This window comes from Equus asinus, chromosome 10 (genome assembly GCF_041296235.1).
Source record: "Equus asinus isolate D_3611 breed Donkey chromosome 10, EquAss-T2T_v2, whole genome shotgun sequence".
Classification (NCBI taxonomy): Eukaryota; Metazoa; Chordata; class Mammalia; order Perissodactyla; family Equidae; genus Equus; species Equus asinus.
In genome coordinates, this window is record NC_091799.1 from 58,178,045 (window position 1) to 58,198,961 (window position 20,917).

General features: G+C 40.4%; 1 protein-coding gene across 6 annotated transcripts in view; it reads right to left on the bottom strand.

Moving 5' to 3' along the window:
• Positions 1-20,917, bottom strand: part of MAST4 (microtubule associated serine/threonine kinase family member 4) — a 575,525-nt gene that overhangs the window by 367,616 nt on the left and 186,992 nt on the right. For all 6 annotated transcript variants that reach the window (XM_070519562.1, XM_070519559.1, XM_070519558.1 and 3 more), the window contains exon 3: positions 8,658-8,782. In XM_070519562.1, coding sequence (XP_070375663.1) covers positions 8,658-8,782 — 125 coding nt within the window. The remainder of the gene's footprint in view (positions 1-8,657; positions 8,783-20,917) is intronic.

Here is a 20,917-nt window from a genome sequence, read left to right on the forward strand (position 1 = left end):
CTAATCATCCAAGTATATCTATAGAAATAAGGTAGGAAAAATATTGAAGTATGTTGGCTTTTCCAGAGCCACAATAACCAGGAATTTCCTAAGAAGCCTATGAATTAAAATGATAATTTTTCATCTTGCACAAGAAAGGAAACGTTACATCCCAATACCTTCCCTCCCACAAACCACTGTCTAATTACTATGGGTTTCTTAGTTTTCCTGAGCTGCAGAATCCTTTTGGCAATAAGACAGCAAATAGGCAAGTGCTGATATTTACCACAGGGGCAAAAGGACACCAGAGAGGACAAGCTGTGTCACACCAGGAGTCCACCAGAGCAAAACTATTGAAACTTAGAATTAAGACTTCCTCGATCTTTGTTAATAAACAACCATTATCTAAGTTCTAAAAATACACCAGGCACTGCCCTTGATGCTAAAGACACGGTGAGGAATAGGGCAACTGAAGTGCCAGCACTTACCACTCTATGGATCATCTCACAGTGCTTGCTGAACAGGTTGATCAGCTCCTAAATAGGCACACTGGTTGGGTAAGTGGGTAATACATGCAACCTAAGCTTTCACACACACACACACACACAACCATGTATATACATGTATATGGTATAGCTGTTATAAATTTGTTTTGCTTTCCTGTACTAAAGCAATTAAAAGAGGGGGTGCATTTCTACTCTTTAAATCCCACACAATATTTATGGGCACGATTCAGCTCACTGACTCTCAGATGCCTTTGATAACAAGAAGTCCACACTTGACCAGTCTGTCTAGGCACACCCACGCAGAGAGCCCGTCCTTCCCAGGAGGACAACACATACATAAGGTCTTGCATATTTTTTAACCCTCGCAAAATATGAGGAAGAGAAAACTGGGATGGGAAGTTTTAAGCGACTACTTCTGGGTGGAATTTCATTTTAGAAAAAAAACCTCTCCCCCAAAATAAGTGGTTCCTCATTCATGCAGAGACTGAATCACAACACACTTCACGTGTTTTCTGTTAGTTAATCTCACGGCACCCAAGCATGTTTAGAGCAAGGATGCACACTGAGAGTATCTGTTCACAGAGGCAGTACTGAGATTATAGTGAGGATTTTCTAGTTTGTTTTTAAGCTGATCTTTGATTTACAGACTCCTGTTAAACCAGCTACTCTCGGGATGGGCCCAGGTGAGCCTATAATGAGATTTATCTTCATGGATTAGGCCTGACCTATAATAATCTGCTCAGGGGTCCCTATTGCTATTTCAGCACTGAGTTATGAAAATTCATCCCTTCACTATAAACAGAACCTAGCTCAGGGGGTAATAACCAGGAGATGTATTACTCCTGGAATACAAGCACTCCTGAGACTCTGATTATAATGTCCACAGCTGAAGGCATTATTTCACAATTGAGATTACTACTTTCCAGATGAAAAAAATTCTGAACTGTGGAATAATGCCTTCAGCTACATACACTGTAATCACTCTGAGCAGTTCTTGCATCCCAAAAGCAACAGAGGTTACCCACAGTTGGTATGGTGAGCTGACTTAGGGACTGGCAGGCAGAAGTTACAGGAGCAGGCACAGATAACCCTAACTTCATATTTGCTTTATCCGGGGGCTTTAGTGTAAGAGTTCAACGTGTCCAATAACCATATCAACTTCACTAAAGATCAAACAAATTTAAAAGAGTAATTATTTTTCAGCTAACAAACTACCCCAGTTGTTTGTTTTTTTTAGAAGACAATACTGACTGCTGGCCAGAGCGCAATGAGTTGTGCCTTCTCAATACATGTAAGTCTAAATTTGCACAGCGTTCCGAGAAACAATCTAGCAACGGTACGGAGAACCTCAATAATGCTCACATCCTTTGCCGCAGTCAACCCACTCCAAGAATCTGCCCTGAAAAAATAAAAAGAGGTGAACAAGGTCTTATTAAAAGCCTGCTCATCGCCATTATTTGCAATAGGAAAAACTTGGAAATAACCTAAAAGAGGAAATAGTTTAATAAATTGTGAGAAATCCATACATTGAAATATTATGAAGCCTTTCAATTGAGTCATAACAGCTGAGAAGAAATGCTAATTCATAGTTGTACTCTACAACTTTTGTTAAGCAATTTATCCAAGGGCATTCAAATTGTTCCTACATCAATATTTAACAGATACTCTCTCAGAGTTAACTACTGGCACTTTTTGGCTCAGGTTTTTGTTTTTGCGCTATAAGGCTAATGAAGTATTGATATAATATTAAATGACTGCAAATAAAATCTGTACCCTAAATAAATGCTGACATTATGTCAGTACATTCTGAATGAATTAAAAAGGAAAAATGCACTTTTGCATATGTTTAGCGAATTTTCCCTGACTCTTCATAATGCATTTTTGCAAATGGAAAAGATGAATATTCATCAAGGCTCTCTGGATATATTAGAGTTTAAATAGTTTGGTTTTAATATTTATAGTACATCATGAAACATAATTTTTCCATTAAAAGAAATGGATACAATGTCAAAAGAGGGCCACTGAAGAAACATAAAATTATACCACCTAATATTAAAAGTTGAAGAATAATATGTGAAAACACGTTCCCCCTTCAAAAAAGTTACCTATTCTAGAAAGCCATCTCCCAGTTTGCTGGGGTGGTGAATTTGAGTGAAAATGAGGAAGAAAGAAACAACAAGCTGGGCAACCCTCATGCAAGGAGGTAAGGACAAAAGGCTAAACTACTATCTCAAACGAAATGATCAGGTAGAACAGTGCTCATTTTCCTCCCTTCCGATACTACCATCTCAGCTAAGCCCTGCTGACAACTCGAAGAAACGTTTTTCCTACCAACCCCAGGAACAATGACACCAGCATTTCTTGAGTGACAGACACTGTGCAAAGTACCACATAAGAATTCACTCATTTGACCCTCCCAGTAACCTCATGAGGGCGCTACAACCATTAACCCCATTTCACAGAGGAAGAAACTGAGTCTCACACAGCTAATAAGTGGTAAACACTAGAGTTGATCTTTCAACCACTCTGCTTTCCCTCCATTTCCACTTTCCAACCGTACAATTATAGTTTCATTCCTGAATACAGTTTCCATAGTTAACTGCTCTCTGGCTTGAAGAATAGCTTCTTGATTAAGCTAAATAATATAATCCTAAAAAGTTAATCACAGATTAAAAACAAAAAGGAAATAAAGACTCTGTTCTAAGGCACTAAAGATGTACAGAAAGGAAATATATTCACTTATGCATTTAACAAGTCTTCACTAAGTACCTACCACGTGCCAGGCGCTATTCCAGGCCCTGGGGAAATAACTGGGAAAAAACAGAAAAAACATCTCCACTCCTATGAATTTTTCATAGAGTAATAAGAGATATATAATGAAATAAGCAAATTATGTGGTATATTGGAAGGGGAAAAGGGTATAAGTGGGGTGTGTGGCATGCAGTGTAGGGAGCAGTTTCAAACAGGACAGTCAAGGAAGACCTCACTCAGAAGGAATGTGATGGGATGTCCACACAAACAAAACAGATGAGGTTCATGATTCAAATCAAAAAGAAAATTGGAGAAAAATACCAGAGAGGAATTTGCACTGTGCTTCTGCCATCCATCTATTACTCCAAAGTACAAAAGAAGTGAATATTTCTTATGATGGCCACATACACCATTTCTAAACTTTAATCATCAAGGCTTACAAGCCTATTTTCCTACAGAAAAATAAGTTACCACTGGTCCTGCTTTTGCCTCCTGAAATTTCCATCTCTCTTGCCAGAAAGCAGCACCTGTATAAATCCCCTGCTTTTGACGACTATGACTTCTTTGATAAACTACCCGTGTGTGTGGGGAGGGACGGAAAGATGGAGGAAGCAAATGGGGAAATGAGTTTTCCCCTCTTCAGATTAATGTATATGAAGTATACATCTGACACTTCATCAGGACTCCCGGCTGGTGTCCCGGCAGGCGGACACTGGCTGAGCATGTATTCTGCCAGCTACCGGGCTACTTAGGATGAATTGGCAACACACCATTTATCTGAAATGCCCCATGTGTCTGGGAGAGGCAGCACAACTACATTTAGCATTGCCAAGGAAAACTAGATACTTCAGGCTAGGAATTAATCTCCTCCTTGAGAAGGTAGTTAGCATTACCTTCAAGTTTGCCTATGGCATTTAAATCATTATAGGCTGTGCTTTTACTAAAATTCATACCTACCAAACCACAGGGCCTTCATTTACATCTTACTAACACATGAATACTTCTCAAGTTAAGGGTCTATATTTTTCTGAACTGTAAGTTGTGTTGAACATGAAATTCTGTTATATCAAGTGTAATGCTGTCATATGGACATAAACCACATTGATTCCTATTTTTCCAAGTTTTCCACATCTGAACACACATATGACTTCATCTTACTTCTTCAAAGAATCAACAAGATATTTAAACCGATGTGACTACATGATTCCTTACAAGCAGATTAATGAAATTTCCTTGAATATGGACACTGATAGTCTCTTCACAATTTTGTCACCATATTGTCTGAGCAGCTGATGTGGAACTAAACGGGATTTGGCCCATTACATGGACTTTAAGGCTAATCACAATTGTAAGCTGGACACTGAACAGCAAAACCAGAGAGGTTTTAGATGGATGGTTTTATTAGGCCCCCCATTACAGAATACAGGATCATACCATCACTCTTGCCTTGCGACTAGAGAAATCTGTCACTTTCCACAAATAATTATTCATTCCACCAACATTATTTATTGAATGCCTCCTAGATTCAATGTGTTGTGCTAGGAGCAGAAAGTTAGAATCAGACAGGACTTCTGCCTTCAAGGAGCTGGCAGTCTAGTAGGGGAAAATGAGGCATTAACACAAAGAACTAAAGCAAAGGTGACTAGGATAAATGCTAAGGGGAGTCAAGAGGAAGACTGACTTAAGAGCAATGGGAGCAATGGGGGTGAGGATAGCGGTGAGGAGAGAGGATCAGAGTGAAGCATGTTCTATTGAACACCCCACCAGAAGCATCAGCCTGTTTAGAAGACAAGGAAACAAAAAAGAAGTTCTAATAGCTGTACATTTCCACCTCTTCAGCACCATTCTCTATCAAATCTGCGAGCTGTAATCAGCAGGGATAATTTAGATGTAATCCAATCCAAGACACAGGAAACAGATTAACTTTAAAGGTTCTGCAAAGGATACCAAAAGCAGGAAAAGTCATTAACATGCACTGAGTGACATATTGAAATAAGTGATATGGCACAGAACAAGGAGGAGATCAAGATGATGCCCTGCCAGGCAGCTCTGCTCCAGCTGCTGCTGCTCTTCACAGGACAGAAGGTGGTGGACCGAAGACTTGGTCCAGCAGGCCGTAAAGAGTTCTCCTTAGACCACAATTAGGACGTGATGAAGCCTCTGAAGGAAAGATATGATGAGGGTTATATTTTAAACCTCCACTGTCTGTAGTAAACAGTTCATCGCAGTCTTGCTTCTATACCCAAGCCTCCTCACAATACAGTAAGAACAGAAGTATTAATACTGCTAACTTTGGAGACTTGTTACGAGTCAGGGACTATTTTAAGTTTGCTCTCTATGGTATTTTAGCATTTTCCCTAGTTTTGCTCTTAAGCAAACACTATAAAAAGTTGCAGGGTAGAGATGCTAATAATTTAAGTGACTCTTTGATAAGAATGTCATCAAACAGATTTTTGGGAGTACTCTTCTTCTGTTTTCTATTAATACGTCTTATTTTTCTATCTTATTACCAAATATCTTAGGTCACCTGATGTGTTTTATTAATGAAGAAATCAGTTTCTGTGTCTGATTACGTGACTATCAGTATTAGATCATAAGAGATAGTACCTGTGACAGTGTTGTTTTAATCAGAATGATTTACTTGGCAATAAACATACAGGATTACTATTTAAGTGTTAAGAATAATATTGCAGTGGCCCAAAAAGCACTCTTGTTTAAAAAAATCCCTAATTGTCAGGAATTTCCCACTTTCCTTAAAAAGTAAATGGTTACTATAAAATAAGCTTTCAATAAAATTCCCCAAGAAGAAAAAGTAACTTCAAACTTGGGGATGGGAAGGAGAAAAATGCTAACTACTGTCACTTTAACTGTTCCTTTAAAAATAAGTCCCAAAATTTACATGAGAAGAAAAAGATGAATTTTGGTTTAAAGATCATAGTCAATTTTGAAGTCATAAAATACCCCAAAAGAAACTTTTTTGGGGATAATTATTCAGTATATTCAGAATCTTTATTATTCTGAAAGTAGAATCAGGTAACCCCAAAGTTGAATTCCAGAGACTGTTTAATACTCCTTTTCATCTTGCAGTTGCAGATGAGGTGATATAACCTGAGAAACTCAGTGACCTGCCCAAGTTCATGCAGCCAATTAAAGGCAAAAGCAGGACTAGAGCCTGGCACTAATTCAAATCTCTCTGCCTTACTGAAGGACTCCCGAATATCCAACAGGACTTATTACCAATGCATAAAATAAGGCATCGCAGTACACCGATTTATATATTATTTGCATCATCATCAGTAAAAGATGTTTAAAAACCTATTCCCATACCACACAACCCACCACCTGTGCAAAAACAACCTGTACAGACCTCTAGGCTGAGCCAAAGGTTAAAGTAGAGAAGCAATGGGTCCACTAGAAAATAAAACCCTAATAAGCATCATGGTTAAAAATAAAAGTCTAGGGCCTGTCCGGTGGCATAGTGGTTAAGTTTGTGTGCTCTGCTTCAGCAGCCCAGGGTTTGCAGGTTCAGATCCCGGCCGTGGACCTAGCACCGCTCATCAAACCATGCTGTGGCAGCATCCCACATAAAATAGAGGAAGATTGGAACAGCTGTTAGCTCAGGCACAATCTTCCTCAAGCAAAAAGAGGAAGACCGTGAAACAGATGTTAGCTGAGGGCCAATCTTCCTCACAAAAATACTAAATAAATAAATAATGGTCTACATTGAAAAAAAAACATAGGAATCCACACTGCTAACAAATACACAAATATTTACACTGTGTGCCAATTGGTAAATGTGGAAAGAGTGTTAAAATTGGAATAATGACCATTTCTAATTGTCATAGAAAAGAAAAGTCCAGGCAAGACTGATGAACGAACATAAAATCTAGGGGAAATTTTTGATGAGGAGAAACACGTTTGCACAGCCTGAAACTTTCTCTCCACAGAATGCTTACTGATTGCAAAAAGAAAAGTCAAACTGCAGTGGAGAAACTGGGTAACACCTTGCCTGGGTGGAAACATTAACATCACAATGAAGGGCAGATGGACCTTATGTGCCTGCAGATGGCATGCCCGGAGAGAGTGCAATGTCATATTCTGGCCTGGATTGCAAAACCTGAATTTCATCATGAGGAAACGTCAGACATATCAGACACAGGTATTTGAGAAATGTTCCATTGAAAATAGTGGCGGAGAGCATGGGGATATAGTCTTCAAAAACTCCAATGTCATAAACGGCAAAGAAAGGCTATGGAAAGGTTCCAGATTAAAGGAGACTAAATAGATACAACAATTAAATGCAATAAGTGACTCTAAACTGGATCCTATACTGGAGCACAAAAAAATGCTATAGAAGACATTACTGAGCCGATTGATAAAACTGAAACACAGATGGCAGAGCAGATAAAAGGTTTGTATCAGCGCTAAATTTACTGAAGTTGATAACTGTGATAAGAAAAGGCCATGATATACCCAATTTACTCTCAAGTAGTTCAAAAAAATTATACACACACATCTCTAAATATACATATATACAGAGAGAGATAAAGCAAATGATAAAGCAAATTGGGCAAGAGGTTAATAGTTGAATCTCAAAGATCAACTGGTGTTTTACGTATTTTTCTCATTCTTGCAATGTTTCTGTGAGTTTGAAACTATTTTCAAATAAGAAGTGTGAAAATTAATAAAAGGAAACTTCATTTAAAATGGAATAAGCAGTCCCGAAAGGGGAGCCCCCATGCAGTACCATTCAAGGTTAACGAGAGGAAAGACAGTCAATTACAGACCCCACTAGAAGTCTTCAACAGGAAAGAACAGTTAATTACAGGAAAAGTGTACATTACATCCCAGACAGAAATCGACTACCCAGCAACTCAGCCAATGAGAAACCATCACCACCCTGAACTCTTGCTTTTCTCCAACGGACTTTCCTTCAAAACAACTCTTCCCAATTGCCTCCTTTTTCTCTATAAAATAAAGTTCCCCTCCTCTATTTGTTGAATTTGCATATGGTCCACTATAGCATGCATATCCTGAATTGCTATTCTTTGGCTATTCCAGAATAAACTAGTTTTGCTGGTAAAATAACTAGCTGTTTTATTTTTAAGGTTGACAGAAGTTAAAAATAAATAAATAAATAAAAGCTTAGAAACATTTTCATTTCTTTTGAGGGAAGAGAAGAGACAGAGTCAATTTGAAACAAATACCCCAAATTACATCGTTGGGGTTAGGGGAGACGACGGGCCTTGGAAAAAATTAGCATACTGAAAGCAAGGAATTTCACTTTGCCAAATATGTGCTCAATGTTAAATGTAGGTAAGTTCAAACCTAGTTAAAGTGAATAAACTTAAAATAGTCTCTAAAGAGGTGACGAGATGGAGGAAATCCAGCCCGTAGAAGACAGGGCTGGAGGACACTCACCAGGCTGGCCGTGAGCGAAGGTGCCGACTGGCCCAGGGCCTGGCTGCGCATGCGCAGGAGGTTGGACGTCTCCACCGAGGCTGGGCAGGCCAGACCTGCAACTGGATTTGGAAGGAGGTACCTCCCTGTTGGGGTTGAAGAGAAGACAATGTAAGTGGCGGGCTGAACGGCAGCACTTGCATGGCGATGGCAGATCCCTCCTTGGCCATCCTCCTTCTGTGCTACTTCTGCCATACTCCATAATTACATTTATTAATAGCAACTGGAGGCAAACTGTTTTAAGTAAGTCAGGAGATGCAGTTGCAAGTTCTGACCCTGATTTCCCACATAAAGCCAAGTCAACCTCTTCATCTCCAGCATCCATAGCTTTCAGCCAGGGCAGGAGGAAGTATCTTGTTACTTCTGCCTGTTCCCTGGGACCATGCTGAGACCATACACGAATACACAAAATATTCTCAGCATCACAGAAATAAGGATGTGCATTTACAAATGTACTTTTAAAATATCTAATATGGAAAGTGATCTAGGAATCAACTAGAAAAAAGACTGAAGTGGAGATCATGACCAACAAAAGGTAGAGTTGGAATTCTTCCAAGGTGAAATGGGGCTGGTGCCTCTTTCTCCCTGCTTCTCTCTCTGAGGCACTGGTGGTCATCCAACCATGTCTACAGGACACATAATGGTATTCATTTGCATAAGTCAGGACATCAATGTCAGTTTAGGTTCACTGAGTAATTTACATCAACCTTGAACTCTAATATATACAGGTATGCCTTCAAAAGTCAAACAGCTGAACCAATTCACAATGTTTTACTTCCTTAGTACATGGACGAGATTAGTTACAAATACACAAGAAATAAGGCTTTTTGACTTCAGGAGGTTAGGATAGACATGAAAATTCACAGAATAATGAAGGTCAGTAAAAGCAGAGACTATGTTTGATTTTTATCTGCTTTGCCCCAAGACTAGCGCAATGACTGACCATAGCAGGTGCTCATTAAATATCTGTTGAACGATGAAAGGAGAAGTGGACACTTGTTTCCCAGAAAACACAAAGGGACAACGAAAAGACAGCAGGCAACCCATCAAACCTCATCCGAGGGCTGTGTGTGTGGCGACTCCAGCTTCGAACCTCTCAGAATCAAGAGGGACTGTGGCGTGTGTGGCTGGGGGCCCTGCAGCAGAGGTAACACCTGTTCCCGGGGTTCTCCCCAGCAGATGTGTTCCTTGGGAAACAGCCTCACTCTCCTACCTCAGGCATGCACTTCCCAAGCATCTCCCACTGGTTAATAACTACTGCAATGTATTAACCAGTTTACTCTTAGTGCCCATGGGAACTGCCGGTGCTACGAAAGCACGGGAGCGCGGGGCAGCTCCTATCAACTGTTCATGTTAAGACGTCTAATACTCTGACCCACTTGCTTTCAGAAATCTACATTTTAATTGCAAAGGAAAAAATGGCTACTTATTTTGCCAAAATTGCTCTTTCACTCTCTTATTTTATAGTGGAAAACACAGACTGTACAGGAAACTAGATCTGCTTTTGAGATCTTGATCTGGAGCTGAATGATGTGGAGGAAGGAAGTCAGATGCACTTGCCATCTCTAAAACGGAGAGGATGGGATCCACTACGTGAAGCTGTTGGGAGATTAGCAGGTTTTACAAGTAAAGCACCTGGTATATGTTAGCTATTTCATCATAACAGTAGTAAGAACGCAAAGTATCTTTTCTGCTTGGGTTTGGTTTCCTTTCACTCACAAGTAAAAAACGTAAATATATATAAAGAAAAAAATTCACCTATAATCACACCAGGGAAAACCACTATCCACATTTCAGTGATTTTCTGCCAGACTTTCTTTCTGTAACCTATATTTATGGGATCATATTGATTTTTGTCACCGATTCCCCACTAACCCCACATAATAGGGTAGGATTTTTTCCCAGCAAATAAATATAGCAAATATCAATTAATTGAAGCATAACCCTATCACTGAAAATTCAAATATAATTACCCTCTGTGGTTCCAGTCACCATCTCAAAAACATTAAGATACATTTTTGTGCAGGGTATGTTACATTTAAAGTCTAGAATTTTTATCTTTTTCCTTGCCTTATTTTGAAACATGAACTAAAAGCTGGACTAAGGGGGCCTTTGGGAAATCTGTCCCCTTTGGACCCAAAAACAGGACATTAATTGAAAAAGAACAGGAAAACTCTAAGACTGCATTTAGGAATGCTAACGTCAGGATTACATGAAAAAATGATTTCTTTAACATGGAAATAACTCTCACTATTTGAAGGACATCACTTGTCAAAGAAATACACCAACCTCCAGGAATTGGAATCCATAGATTTTTTTTTTTCTGGTCTCTCCTGTGTCTTTCCTGTATTTATATTTTCTTTGTTCATGTTTCAGGGAGTGCTGACAGGAGAAGAGAAGCTTATGTGATATCAAGGTGTGTGTGATGGAGAAACTCTACTCTGGCCTCACCGTTTCTCTGGCCCAGATTGTTCATTTTAAAAACCACTAAGGGTAGATACAAAAACACTTGAAGAATTTAATGTAATCATGGAAAAACTTGAAGGCAAACATTCTAGTTCACTGAAGCATTCTATAATCAGTCCTTTTTTTCTTTTAGTAGAAAATAATTATTAGACTATCTCCGTGTAATCCCCCTGAGACGAAGAAATAGGCATTCATTTCTGTATCTTCAGTACTTGGCACAGTGCCTGGCGCTTAATAAGTGCTCAATAAATGTTTGTTGCCTGAAATGCAGTTAAACTACACTCTGATCAATACTTGATCAAATCTAAATAGGAAGAATAAAACCGAAGAGATTATTTTCTTAAATTTCATTTGTAGTATAGCATAACAGCTAAAGTACATTGAGGTCTCACTATATGTTGCTATATGCAATGTATTAACAGTCCTTTGGGGTACTACGTAATATTATCCCCACTTTAAAGACCAGAGAGGTTACACAATTAGACAAGGGCATACAGCTAATAAAGAGGCAAAACAAGGATTCTTACTCTGAAGCCCAAATCCTATCACAGGAAAATATTCATCACATATGCTTAGGTGAAAATACAAGTTATAAGTAAAGATAGGATGATTCTACATTTATAAGAAAATAATATATATTTATATATAGAGAGAGAATAAATCTTTTGAAAAGGTGGGAAATGGTAGCAGACAGGATTAAATGGATAGTGCACTTAAGGCACTCACCCTGGGACATGGAGAGCAGTCGATACACTATCAATATTCCCATTATCATAAGAACTTCATAACTCCATCAATGCATCCTCTAACCCCCGCAGCAACAAAGTAAAACATGGTAATGGGCTCTTAGGATGGATCACAAAAGAAATAAAGAAAAACAATGAATAATATTAAAATAAAGAACAGTATTTCTTTATGGAAAAGATAAACAGCAAATTCAGAATTGTAGTTATCTCTGGCAGGGAAAATGGGGAGTGGGTCCGGGGAGGAGTATGCTATAATATTTTATTGTTTTAAAAACTATCTGCAGGGAATAAATGGGTTTCTTAGTTGAACTTAAAAGTCTAAGGAATTAAGTTTTCACTTGTGGTTTTAATATACTTAATGTTAACTTTTTATAAATGTATCTGAAGAATGTGGCAAATATTAAGATTTGATAAAGCTAGCTGGCAAGTATATGGGGTTGTATTGAATTATTCTCTATTAATTTCTGTATATGATATAATATTGCTTTCAAAAAATGTGCTCCATAATCCAACATGGCAAACTAGCCAAGAGCAAATTCCTTCCACCCCTCAAACTGGTAGTTCCCTAAGATCATGTCAGAGAGGGGTGTGAGTGATAAGAGGGCTCCCCAAGGGGTGTGGGTGGAGAAGAAGCCAGGGGAGAGGTTCCCTGGAGAATGGGAGCAAAAAGGAAGCATGAAGAACCTCATCATGGTCCCAGCGTGAAAGGCATGGCAGCTGTAACTGGGAAAGGCTCCCTTTCTGCCAGTGGGAGGGCAGGACAAAAGCAGGGACAGTTCCTGAATAAGTCCTCAGTGCAGGAAATTCATATGCTAGGATCCCCGCTCAGTAAGCCCAGAGATGCCCCAGGTGGGAAGTCAGACTCTGCATAGATCCAGAACAAGCACTGGGGGAGAGGGCACAAGGAACCAGAGCCACTTCCCTTCTCTCCATTCACTCCTAACCATGCTTTGAACACTTACGCTTTGTTAGAGCTCACAGGGCACTCTAGAGCAAGCGGAGACCACTGCTACCAGGACACGCACGCCATTATCTCCTCCTCTCAAATCCCCCACTTGAACACCACCACATGCCTTTTACTTGTCACTATCTCATGTGTTAAGTCTAATCTCAGTAACAAGACCAGAGGTGTGCCTTGGCAAAGAAAAACAAAGCCGGACACTAGGTAAAGTGGTAAGGACAGATTTGACCCAGTAATAACCACTGCAATAGGGAAAAAGAGGCCAGCGTGAACTAACCCACCTTCAATATGTACAGAAGTAACTGGGTGTTTTAACAGGAGAATGAAGGAGGAGGGCAGGGTGCAAGCTGGGGCCCAGTCGAGTCAGGGAAGCGAAAGTGCCAGGCTGCTAGCTGGCAGTTATGGAAGTTAGGATTCCATCCTCCCACACAGAATGGGAGATAGAGACCCTATCCATCGGCCAAAACAAACAGTAAATTTTGGAGGCAGCCTTCAGTTTTCTCAGGCAGGCACTTTAAGGGGACCAGGGTCATCCTAAGGATGTGGCCCTGAGCTGTTAGAAACTGTGTTAGTGTTTGTTCAAGTCTTTACTCGCCAAGGTTGAGACCTAGTTGAGAAAGAGGGTTCAGAGAAGCCTGGAAAGAGTTGGCCAAGGAGAGACTCTGTCGGCCTTCAATTCTTTTGTTACTTCAACAGACCCTGACCCTAAAGGAGACATTTTGATGTTCAATAACTGATCAGTTTTTGAACTGAGCTTGAAGTAAGTTTTTGAACTTAGCCCATATACTTATCTTACACTCTCTTCAAACCCAACCAGACATAAAGGTCTTTGCCAGTAATGATAAAAATAGATTGTTCTAGTTATGGTTGACTCTAGGGTCAGACTGCTGTGTGCCAATTCTGATCCCCAAAACTGATCCCATCACTCAGTCATGAACTGCTCCAAGCCTCAGGTTCCTCAGCTGTAAACTTATAGGGTGGTTGTAAAACCAAAAAAGAAAATGCATTATACAATGAACATTCAGTAAATATAAACTTAAAAAAATAAGAAACACAAAGAGCTACCTAACAAACAATGGATTATAAGATGAGCAAGAAATAAAATTTTAAGCCACTGGAAAAATAAGTTAGGCAGCATTTATACACTTATACAATGTAATGTTTATAACGCTGTCACGGGTTAGATTCAGATGTCACTAAGATTCTTGCATGAGTCTTGTCCTTAGGAATCATATAAATGTTACAGATTGGAAGGTCTTTTAGCACAACACATGGGATGTTTTATTCCTGCCCGGACCCCCATTAGTGTTAATAGGGAAAAGAGGACAACAGATGGATTTAAGGCAGTCATTAGAAGGCATCAACATTGTGCCATAGTTGGTAGTGATTACATCAAACTTTATATAAATTCGCTTTCTGATGACTACCAAGAGCCTCTAAAAAGTGTGTTGCTGTTGCATTCACGCATCATTTGCTGCCTACAATTTAAGAAAATTAGCATCTGTCAACTGAATTATTCAGCTGCACAGGGTGGAAATTAATGGATAATACCATTCCCAATTTGCTGTATGAGAGGTGAGCTTGCCTAACAATCTGGCTACTATATTTTAACACCGAATCAAGCCTGTTGTTACAACTGGAACTTTGATCAGCTCTGTGCTCTTAGAAACACATTTCTAAAACTCAATACCATTATTAAAGCATTTATTAAATATTTTCTACTGACATAATTAGGAATTTAGAGGCAATAAATAAAGGTCCGTATTAAACCTGGAATCAGTTGGCCAGAGTGATATAAGAATTTGTCAGGCTTCAACCATAGACATACAGGTTATTTGAATGGGATTTTTATGCTTGTTATTGTTACTGTTTTGGTCACATGGCCTCTTCTTCACAGAGTGAGTGGGAAGAGATCTGTAGTCTTTTAAGGCTATATAAGAAAATAAGTCGATTCCTGAGCCTAGACCCAGATTATGCCTTTGTGCCACCTAGGCTACATACGGTCTCTTTCTTGGAATGTATTTTCTTTTGTTTCCATCTTGAATTCCAAGAAACAAGAAGGAAGACCGCCATGAATGCATGCTTTCAAACATGAGATACACACTTTCAAAGCACCCAAAGCTCAAAGTATCCTTCTGAAGTAGGAAAATATCAGGTCAGCAATAATTTTAGCAGAATGGCTATATAAAGAATTAAATATAGCCTCCGGAGACCTACTTCATCATCAGGGAATAGTGTAACTGCTAGATTTAAAAGCTTCTAGTAAAAAGTTCCATATCACCTGAAGTGCAATACAGATTTACAGTCAGTCCACAGTCTTACATTTTGGGTTGTTTCTCTTAGACTTCAAACAGGACACCAAAGGGAAAATAAGACCTGGTAACTACACAACAAAGCAGTCTTTAGATACGTCTTCTGGTGCTCAGTTATACATAGGAACTCTGAAAAAGTGTGTTTATCCTCTAAGGCACCAACCAGGAACAAAAGGAAGCTGAGGTGACCACTGTGTTGCTCTCAAGGGTTTTGGTGAAGTTGGGGAGCCGCATAAGAAAGGCAAGGAGAATGCGGGTAGCATTACAGAGGCAAAGGGGCTGGGGACAAAAAGAACAAAGGGAAGCTAGCACTGTGCTGGAGCCATGAAAAGGCAGATGGAACCACATGCTCACATCTCTCATCCTGTATCCTTACCTTTTGGCTACACCAAGCTGCTGCTGACTAGAGCATCTACGGAAACTCTCACAGTAGCCCCCAGAAAGCTCACAGCCACCATTAAAGTGGGAGGAGGGACATTCCCACCATTTTGCCCTCCCCACTGCAGACCAAAACCTCCCTTGCTTAATTCTACTTCTGAATATAGACACAAATGAATTGAAAGCAGGGACTCAAACAGGTATTTGTACACCCATGTTCATAGCAGCATTATCCACAATAGCCAAAATGTGGAAACAACCCAAATGTCCACTGATGGACGAATGGATAAACAAAATGTGGTTATACATACAATGGAATATGATTCAGCCTTAAAAAGGAAATTCTGAACCCTGAAGACATGCTAAATGAAATAAGCCAGACACAAAAGGATAAATATTGTATGATTCCACTTATATGAGGTTCCTGAAATAGTCAAATTCAGTGAGACAAAAAGTATAACAGTGGTTACTAGGGGGTGGGGAGAGGAGGGAATGAGGAGTGATTTAATGAGTACAGAGTTTCAGCTTGGAAGATGAGAAAGTTCTGGAGATGGACAGTGGTGATGGTTGCAATGTACTTAATGCCACTGAATTGTATACTTAAAATGGTTAAAATAGTAAATTTTGTTATGTATATTTTACCACACACACAAACAAAATCACCCTCCCTTGCTTAGCCAAAACCATTGCATCTTCCAGAGGAAAAAGATAGTCCTTTTTGTTGTCCAAAGGGAGGTATCCACATCAAACTACGTCAGCACCTGCTTTTGAAAATTCCACTAAACAAATTAAGCCCTTCACATCATTCACAAGTCCGAGGAACTGAGTTTTTCAAGAACCATCCAAATTCTGGAAATGGAGAAAGGTTATAGACCATGATAAGTCACTGGCTGAATCTGGGCAGAATCCACGAGTCAGCAGCCAGTGCCCTAAAGGGTACTCCATCATCATCAAGACATTCTTCTTCTATGCCCCATTGCTCACTCCTAAACACTGGTTCCCTCATCACAGTGACTGTCGTCCTCACAGGCAATTATCGCCACCCTTTATTCATCTTCAGCTGCACTCCTACAACGTAGAGACATGGTTCCTTTCATCTTCCCTCTCGCATGGGTGACTGACTTCCAATTTCTTGTCCCCACTGCAAAAGAATAACTATACCTAGACTGCATCAACAATGCTGCTAAATCATTCTTCTTAATGGCATAAATAAATATCATTTGAGAAACCAACAGACCTGTGAGCAGAAAGTGCTGAAGTTCACTGACTCCTATATTGAACTGCTGCTCTAGTCGGTGTGATGTGTGTTTACTCACACAAGGAAAGTCCAAAGCACAGCCTTGACCCTAAGCCCTTGAAGACATAACTGCCACTAGCCAGGGATCTCCAATTGACAAGGAAACTGAAAGTCAAATGGAGAGAGCATGCATGTCTTCTGGGAGGTTAGTAGCCAGAGCATAGTGACGCCAACGGGGCCCCAAGGTCTGGATCAAATTAACCGCCCAATGCAGCAGTGTGTAAACTCCTGTTTTGCTGCAAGACTCAAATCCACCATAGATGCCCAATTTCAATTCTTAGAATATTATCACCAGCATTCTGTATTTAACCTAGAACAGCTAGGCAACATTACTAACCAGAAGGGCCTGGTGACAAAGCTAGGGGGACGCTTTAAAGTGAAGCCTGTAGCAAGCAGAGCAGGTAGCAGAAGATAATAGTTGAGGGCAAGCCCAGACTGAATGGTACATGAGAAATGTTTCAAGGAGTCACTAAAGCCCAATGCTGCACCGCGAGAGAGCTCGAGTCTGTGGAAAAACAACAGAACACACGTCTGCAGCAGAGAAATCAAAGCCTTTGGACAACCATTGGAGCCATTGCCACTGTCAAGTGCAGCTGCAGCTTTAAAGAAATAACTTCCAGTGTGGGTAATGTGGCAAGATGATTCTAAGGTACGGTGGTCTTCTCACCCTCGATCACAGATAGCCATCCTGTTACTCTTGTCATTTTATGACGAAAGGGCAAAAATGCCAACACACAGTCTGTTTTTAAATGCAAACCATTCAAATCCATACCTACAGAGAAATATATTTGGTCTTTCCTTTCTGTAGTTTTCCCGTAACTTGTGCTTAAAGAAGAAATATTTCTTTTCATCCACCAAGATTACCACTTTCAGTCAAATTCTAATAAGGGAAGATATTAGGATCAAATGAGTTAGTATAAGAAATAGAGCTTAGTAAGCCTCAATGTTCCTATTATTACAAGCACTCACATTGTTGTCTTCAAGGTACCCAGCAAATTCTCCCCTTCCACAACGAGACCCAGCCCTGGCCAGCAACCTCCTCCTGCATCATGACCAACAATGCAGTATCCCCTCAGATGGTGACTGTCTGGATTTAAAAGTCTTATCAGAAAATGCATAATACTTTTGTCCTACGTTCTAGGTGTATAGACTAAAGGTTAATGTGACAACTTAAAACTGATTTTTAAAGAAGTCTTAAATAGAGCCTACTCTGGGCCGGCCCGTGGCATAGCGGTTAAGTGCACACGTTCTGCTTCGGCGGCCTGGGGTTCACCAGTTCGGATCCCGGGTGCAGACATGGCACTGCTTGGCAAGCCATGCTGTGGCAGGCGTTCCACATATAAAGTGGAGGAAGACGGGCATGGATGTTAGCTCAGGGCCAGTCTTCCTCAGAGGAGGATTGGCAGCAGATGTTAGCTCACAGCTAATCTTCCTCAAAATAAAATAATAAATAAATAGAGCCTGCTCTAATGAGAACATAAGAACAAGAATCCCACACCAAGCAGGGTTGCTTGGAACGTCTGTCTGAGTGAGGCGCCCAGGAGCTGAGTGGTGGCAGTGTCTAAGCGACACCGGGCACAGGTCAGAGTTAACATCTGCAGTCTGGCCTCCCTCCATCCGCGTATTGAAATATAATTCAGCAGAATGAATTGCTAGACATGTCTAAACCCCCTGGGAAATGACAGATATTGATGAATGCTGTTGGGAAGATATATGGAAGGAAACGGCAAATAAATAGAACCATTTTTTCTCGGAGTCAGTTTGGGGATATGTGGAGCAGCTGTTAAACGACTTGTCAGCTCCCTGTTCTCTCTTCCTCTCCCCCACCTGCCTCCTCTACACCTTTCTAAAACCTCCCCAAGGACCAGTATCTTACCCTCTTCGAAATAATAAAGCTAGTGAGAGTCATCCCCTCCTCCCGTCGTACTCTGACTTGTCAGCCCAGTTAGTCCAAGCCCTTTCAAAATTTCCTTCCATTCAAACATATTTGCTGCCCCCTCTGGATCCTGGAAATATGTCCAATTTTTAAATTTATGAAACTCTCTAATTCAAATCTGTTAGCATTTGGCCCCAGTCACGAGGTTCAAATCCCAAATTCAAAGCCTGACTACTACCATGTAGCAGCTGTGTAGCCCTGGTCAGGATTCTTGACCTCTTAAGCCTCAGTTTCCCATAAACGTTCTGCCAAGTGGAAATGATTGACCAGTCTCATGGGGGGATTGTGAGGACTAACCTAGCACGTAAATAGAGAGCCTATCCTACCAGCTGGCAAACAGAAAGCCCACAACCACCAATTTATTATCCCCTCTACTTTCCATTGAGAAACAACTCTTCCTGGCAAGGGCACTCCTCCTTGGCACCATCCTCAGACTGGATCAAATTCTCCCCGGCATGGGGCACTTTACGGGATAACTGGTTCTCATTCCATTCACCAGTGGCCTCGGAGCTCAGAGTGGGGAACCAGCCAGACACAGGTTTGCATCCTAGTTTCCCCATTTGTTAGCTAGGGAACCCTAGGTGTTCACTTTCCCTCTCTGAGCCTCCATTTCCATCCTAGTGATGATGATAGTAGGTAACACATGTCAATGCCCAGCACAGTGCTGAATACACAGTTTGTGTTCAGTGATGGTTCAGGTCCTCCTCCAGGATGCTTCACCCATCTTGGCATCACTGGCATTGAATCCACATCCAGGGGCACTACTAGCCTCACCTTCCCCCATCACACCATCTGCCTCTGTGCGGCTGCCTGTGTACAGAGTGTCATTTATTTCCACGCACAACATGCTCTTCTACATTGTAAACTCTGTGTCAACTGGGACTGGATCTCATCTGTCTTTGTAGCCTCACATCACGCCCCACACACAGAAGCTACTGAACATTCACAGACTCACTTACTCATGCCTGTGCATATTAACTCTCTGTTCTGTCTCTCATTTTTATTTCTCCCAGGGTTCATATATTTCCATTATTGTTTAGTTCCATATTGCCTAAAAAAATATTTAAAATGGCTCAGTGGTTTGTTTGGTAACAATAACAATAATGAAAGACTCAGTGGCCTTAAACTTGATATGGAGAACATCATGCACTTCTCCTGCCTTTGATTTTCTCTTCTAAAACCCATCTCCAAGAGAGTCCAACACCGCCACAAAATACTGTGTATGTTCAAAGTAAGCCGGTTAACCTCAATACACTACAGGACAATTTGTACTTAGGATTTTACTTTTTGGAGAAATTATGAACCTTACTCAATAACATTCTTTAGCACACTAAGGGCTTTGATTGACATACCCAAATGTCACTGGCAGCCCTGAGATGCTAAACATTTCTGACAACTGCCCTACATCTAAACCATTATAACAGAAGCCAAGGAGGAGTCAGGGATCAGGAGCTTTACAAGAAAAACCAAAAGAACAAAGGCAGCCACAGAGGGGATAAAAAAAACTCCCTACCACAATCTAAGTAGAAATTTCCAGACAAGCCCAAATTTCCTAATAAGTTCTCTATTTTCATGAGGAAACTTCTATATACAATCTAATTCACATAACTGCGCATTTCCACATATATTTCTCTGGAAGTTCCTGGTTTCATGCTGGCTTATATTACAAACAGATTTCAAATTCTTCCTCCTCAATGGTAAAGTTTATGTACACTCCCTAAAAAATCTTTTTGTCTTAAGAGATGTTTGTGGATACTAATTAATGAATAAGCAAAAAATCTAGAAGACAACTATAAAATATTTCTTCAAAATACCACAAGATCTCTAGAACAAGATGGGCACAGATGTTAGCTCGGGGCCAATCTTCCTCAGCAAAAAGAGGAGGATTGGTGGCAGATGTTAGCTCAGGGTTAATCTTCAAAAAACAATACCACAAGATCTCCACCAGTGGCTCTGAGTGGCCATCTGTTAAGGATCCCGGTTCCGGGGTGAGAGATCTTAATCAGGGGCTGCGTGGCCTGTTCTCTTGCCTCCCTTTAGGAGGTTTAATGTCCACTCTACCTGGTTGAAAAGCAATAAGATCTAGAAACCACTGTTATCAAACTGCAACCCTATACTCTGAATT